This window comes from Sorex fumeus, unplaced genomic scaffold (assembly GCF_029834395.1).
Source record: "Sorex fumeus unplaced genomic scaffold, SorFum_2.1 ptg000095l, whole genome shotgun sequence".
In the NCBI taxonomy this organism is placed as follows: Eukaryota; Metazoa; Chordata; class Mammalia; order Eulipotyphla; family Soricidae; genus Sorex; species Sorex fumeus.
This window is the reverse complement of record NW_026606152.1, coordinates 1097395-1102440: the sequence shown is the minus strand read 5'-3', so window position 1 is coordinate 1102440 and position 5046 is coordinate 1097395. Positions and strand designations below refer to the sequence as shown.

General features: G+C 67.8%; 1 protein-coding gene across 1 annotated transcript; it reads left to right on the top strand.

Moving 5' to 3' along the window:
- Positions 1-475: 475 nt before the first annotated feature.
- Positions 476-4843, top strand: WDR5 (WD repeat domain 5). Its single transcript, XM_056132736.1, has 13 exons — positions 476-608; positions 810-918; positions 1073-1146; positions 1263-1352; positions 1441-1530; positions 1616-1699; positions 2298-2353; positions 2723-2769; positions 3648-3723; positions 3912-3945; positions 4024-4098; positions 4178-4265; positions 4606-4843. Exons 1-13 carry the CDS (start codon positions 528-530, stop codon positions 4704-4706), a joined length of 1005 nt encoding a protein of 334 aa, XP_055988711.1. The 5' UTR covers positions 476-527; the 3' UTR covers positions 4707-4843.
- Positions 4844-5046: the final 203 nt, after the last annotated feature.

The window sequence follows — 5046 nt, the reverse complement described above, 5'->3', positions numbered from 1 at the left end:
GCCGCCGCCCCTGCGCCGGGCTCGCGACCACCCCCTGCACCGCCTGGGGCGGGGGGACCCGCGGACGGTCGCCTGGGCGGGGGTCGTGCGGCCACCCTGCGGGGCGAGCCTGTGGGTGGGTCTGATCCGCCGCCCGCCCGCCCGCGCACACCCACCAGGCGGGTGGCTTGCTGCCCCCCCTACCTCGGGCCGCCGCCCGGCTGTCACCTAAAGTGCCTTGGGGGGCCTGGCTGTGTCCCCAGATGCAGCGCCCTGAGCTCAGTGGCCGGCCCAGGACCCACCCCCCGGTTCCCAGCAGGGTTCCCAGCAGGGTCTTGATGCCCTGATGGCACTGCCCTCCCGTGGGGTGGGGGCGCCCCTCACAGTGTCCTTGATTGAAGGGACAGTGATGGGGGGGCGCGGAGGACGCGGCGGTCCCTCCCGGGACGGTCACGGGCCTGTGTGCAGATCTGCAGGCTCTGTCGGCCGCCGCTGCTGCACGCTGCCACCGAGCCTGTGCTTGGGGACACTCCCCGTGAGCCGGAGACATGGCGACGGAGGACAAGAAGCCCGAGACGGAGGCCACCCGTGCACAGCCCACCCCCTCGTCCTCGGCCACGCAGAGCAAGGTGGGCACTGAGGCCTGGGGGCCGCTGGTAGACCTGCGGGGTGGGGGGGCGCTTCCCGGGGCTGCAGCCGGTGGGCCCCTGGGAGGGGAGGTCTTGGTGCAGTGACCCCATGGGGATTGTCGGACGGTGCCCTTGGAGTGCTGGTGGCCCAGGAACGGGGAAAGGAACAAAGCCCCGGCGCTCACTCCCCACCCTCTGCAGCCCACACCTGTCAAGCCAAACTACGCGCTCAAGTTCACGCTGGCTGGGCACACGAAGGCTGTGTCGTCCGTGAAGTTCAGCCCCAACGGGGAGTGGCTGGCCAGCTCCTGTAGGTTCTGGGGGCCGGGACACGGGGGGCGGGGTCAGGCCCAGTCCGTGTCTGCACCTGGCGCGGCTGGCATGTAGGCCTGGGTCCTGGGCAGCTGTTCCTCTTTCTTCACTCCCTCCCTCCCTCCCTCCCTCCTTCCCTCCCTCCCTCCTAGCTGCTGATAAACTCATCAAGATCTGGGGGGCTTACGATGGGAAGTTCGAGAAGACCATTTCTGGGCACAAGCTGGTAGGTTCCGCCGCGGCCTCTGCCCCTTACACCCCAGGGCCCTGGCCCCCTCCTGGGCGTCTGTCGGGGGCGGGCACAGTGGCCCTGGTTCAGCTGCCTGCCGTCCTCGCCTTCAGGGCATTTCGGACGTGGCCTGGTCCTCAGACTCAAACCTGCTGGTTTCTGCCTCCGACGACAAGACCCTGAAGATCTGGGATGTGAGCTCGGTGAGCCATGGCAGGGGCGGGCAGGGATGGCCCAGCCGGGTGCCTGCATGCCCGACCCCAGTGTCAGCCGCTCCCCATGTCCTCGCAGGGCAAGTGCTTGAAGACCCTGAAAGGCCACAGCAACTATGTCTTCTGCTGCAACTTCAACCCTCAGTCCAACCTCATTGTCTCTGGCTCGGTGGGTGCGGTGGGGCCAGCCGGTGGGCCACGTTGGGGGGGCACGCGGGGGGGCGGCCCGTGCTCACTGCCACTGTCCCGGTCAGTTTGACGAGAGTGTGCGGATCTGGGACGTGAAGACCGGAAAGTGCCTGAAGACGCTGCCCGCACACTCAGACCCTGTCTCTGCTGTGAGTGTGGGTGGGGCACTGAGCACAAGTCACAGCGGTGGGGGGGTGGGGGGGCACTGGGCCATGTCCCCGTCACGAAGGGCATCGGGAAGGACAGCCCGTGTGGGTGGTATCCAGAAGAACCCAGCTGCTGGGGGTGGTTCCGAGGCCCCAGTCCTGTCTGTGCCACACAGCGCTCCCAGTGGCTGCCGGGGACCAATTGCGCCTCGCGACGGGATGTGGGGATCTACCTCAGAGCTCATGGCCAGCCATGGAGCCACCGCCCCCCCCCCCCACAGCCTCTGATGCGGGGAGCACATGGGGGTGTGGCCTCAGCCCTCCTTGCTGGGAGGTTCTGTCCCCGCTCCGATGGTGGTAGGGGCCTCGCTGGGCCAGGCTGCTGGTGCCCAGTGTCCTGGGCACAGGCCAGCCGAGGCCGTTCTGTCCCTGTGTGCGACCTCACTCCCTGCCACGTCCCCGCGGGGCACACCGCGAGGTGGCCGGCCTGGGCACTTGTGCTCTGCCGTCTTGTGGGCCGTCCTGCAGCCCTGGAGTGTGGCCGGCGCTGCCCAGTGGGCTGCTCTCCAGCCTGGGCTTAGAGGCTCCTCTGCTGCCTCAGGTCCACTTCAACCGTGATGGCTCCTTGATCGTGTCCAGCAGCTATGATGGGCTCTGGTGAGTAAGGCTTCACGCCCGCCGTGGCCCATTCCAGGGCTGTGGGCACGCGGGGCGCTGAGTGTGGCCTTGGGAGGCGCTCCCCCCCCCACCCTTGACTGCGGGGAGGATGGCGGATAGGGGCACCCAGGGGAGAGGGAATGCCCTTCCCAAGGTCCGTGCCAGCCAGGTCCTCCTGCAGGGTGGGCACCAGTGGTGCCAGAAGGGGGTCTGCAGAGTTGTACGGTCGGGGGAAGGGATCTCAGAGCCCCAGGGCAGGGTGGCTGGAAGGGGGGGTCTGCAGACCCCCAGGGCAGGGTGGGGATGTGGCCCCAAAATAGCCTTAGGCTGTGAGTGAGGGAAACTCAGGGTCGCCTGGTCTGTTCCTAGCCGCATCTGGGACACGGCCTCGGGCCAGTGCTTGAAGACGCTGATAGGTGAGTTGGGGATGCTCGGGGTGGGGCCTACTGAGCCGAGCCCATGGCATTACTGGGCTCCCCACCAGCCTGCTCAGGGCGACCCGAGGTGCAGGACTGTGCCGGGGGTCCTCCTGGCCATGATGTGGGCCAGGGCCAAGGGCGGCACCTGGGGACTTTGTGTCCCTCGGGCCCCTGGCCTTCAGGAAGACGAGGGGGTGCGTGCAGTGCTCAGGGCCCCGGGGACGAGGCCCAGAGTGGCCTGACCTGCTGTGGGGGGAGGGGTGGGTGGGAGGAGCCGTGTGCCCCCACCATCAGTGCCTGCCCCACCCTTCATGGTCTGCCTCTGTCATTCCCTGCATCCGGTCACTGCCCTGCCCTGTCATTGCCGGGCACCTTCACTGTCCAGTGCCACCCCCATCACTGACCCTGCTCCCCTCTACTGCTCAGCCCGCCACTGCCCACCCTCACCCTTCTCCTGCCCTTGCAGTGCCTTCGAGCCTGTGCGGGGAGGTACGGCCCCGGGGGCGGGCCCAGCCACAGCTGACAGGTGGTAATTGAGGGCGTGAGGCGCCCGGCGTCCAAGCTCCCGGGTCCCCTCACTGGCCGTGGGCAGCCTGCTGGGTGCCGACTCCCTCCTCGGTGTCCCGGGACTGGCCGCACCCTGCCCCAAGGAAGGGCTTGGGCACAGTATGGGGCCGGGTGAGCTGGGCTTTACTGGTCACTCACCTTCGTTTCATGGCTGCATGGTGGCAACTGGCCACGCCTGTCCAGGGGCTGTGGACTGCACCCCAGGCACTCGCCCTGCCCCCCGCACGTCTTCTCCATGGTGGTGGGGGGGGCAGAAGGCTGCTCATGGTCTCCTCGTCCCAGTCAGCGTCCTCCTCTGCTCCACACAGACGACGACAACCCGCCCGTGTCCTTCGTCAAGTTCTCGCCCAACGGCAAGTACATCCTGGCCGCCACCTTGGACAAGTAAGCCCGTGGGCCCTAGGGTGCTGGTAGGGATCAGGGGGCCCTGGGGACTGTCCAGGGAGCACTGCCCAGCCAGGGCACATAGAGGATCCCACTGGCCCTGAGGGTGTGCGGCCACCTGTCCTGGGCACTCTGGCTGGGGGGAGCAGACGCCTGGGCGCGCGTGACCCTGTGTGACCGCCCTCCAGCACGCTGAAGCTCTGGGACTACAGCAAAGGCAAGGTGCGTGCAGCACAGTGGGCGGCGGGTGGGCGTGTGGGCAGAGCGCCGGGCCGCGCTCACCAGGTCCTCGCCTCCCAGTGCCTGAAGACGTACACGGGCCACAAGAATGAGAAGTACTGCATCTTCGCCAACTTCTCCGTCACCGGAGGGAAGGTACGTCTCCCGGGGCTGGACCCGCCGGGTGGGATTCAGGCAGGAGGGGGCGCTCCCTGACCATGCCCCTCCCGCGCAGTGGATCGTGTCGGGCTCCGAGGACAACCTGGTGTACATCTGGAACCTGCAGACCAAGGAGATCGTGCAGAAGCTGCAGGGCCACACGGGTAAGCCTCTGGCCCTCAGTGAACACTGTCCCTCCAGAGCCCCCACTGCCGCTCGGGGTGCGGCCTGAGCCCAAGGACAGGGCCTGTCCAGACTTCCTTGGTCTCCCTGTGGTCTCGGTACACGCCGAATTCTGGGCTGCTCGGGGACGAGGCGTGGCACGGAAGGCACAGCTGCACCTTCCAGGGCCGTGCCGGGTCCTCGGTGAGGGCAGCAGCTTTGGGGGTGGGCCGTGGCGCAGGGGACAGTTGCCTGCACCCTTCCTGGGGACCCAGACCCCCACGGTGCTCAGGCCACTGTGGCGTCCCGGTGCTGCCCTGAGCCACCCCTGGGCCGTTGCAGACGTGGTCATATCGACGGCCTGCCACCCGACCGAGAACATCATCGCCTCGGCCGCGCTGGAGAATGACAAGACCATCAAGCTGTGGAAGAGTGACTGCTAGGCGGCGGCTGCGCTGCAGGACCTGCCCAGGCCCCGCGCCCAGCAGGGAGTCCCGGGGCTCCCCGAGTGCCCGCCCCTTGGCCCACCCCGGGCCGTGCGGAGAGTCCATAGGAATTTTTAATTTTTTATTACAAAGTGTGAGTTCACTTGATCGGCGTTGTGTGTTTGTCCCGTGGTGCTGTCCTGCCACCCGCCCGAGCCCTGGGGGCCTTCTGGGAGCCTCCGGGGGGAGCACTAGAAGGGGCTCCGGAACTGGTAGAGGAGCTGGGGGGCTTCATACGCTGCCTCCTGATGCCCTTGCAGGTGGGCTTGGGGCCTTGGCATCCATCTCGGGGGTACAG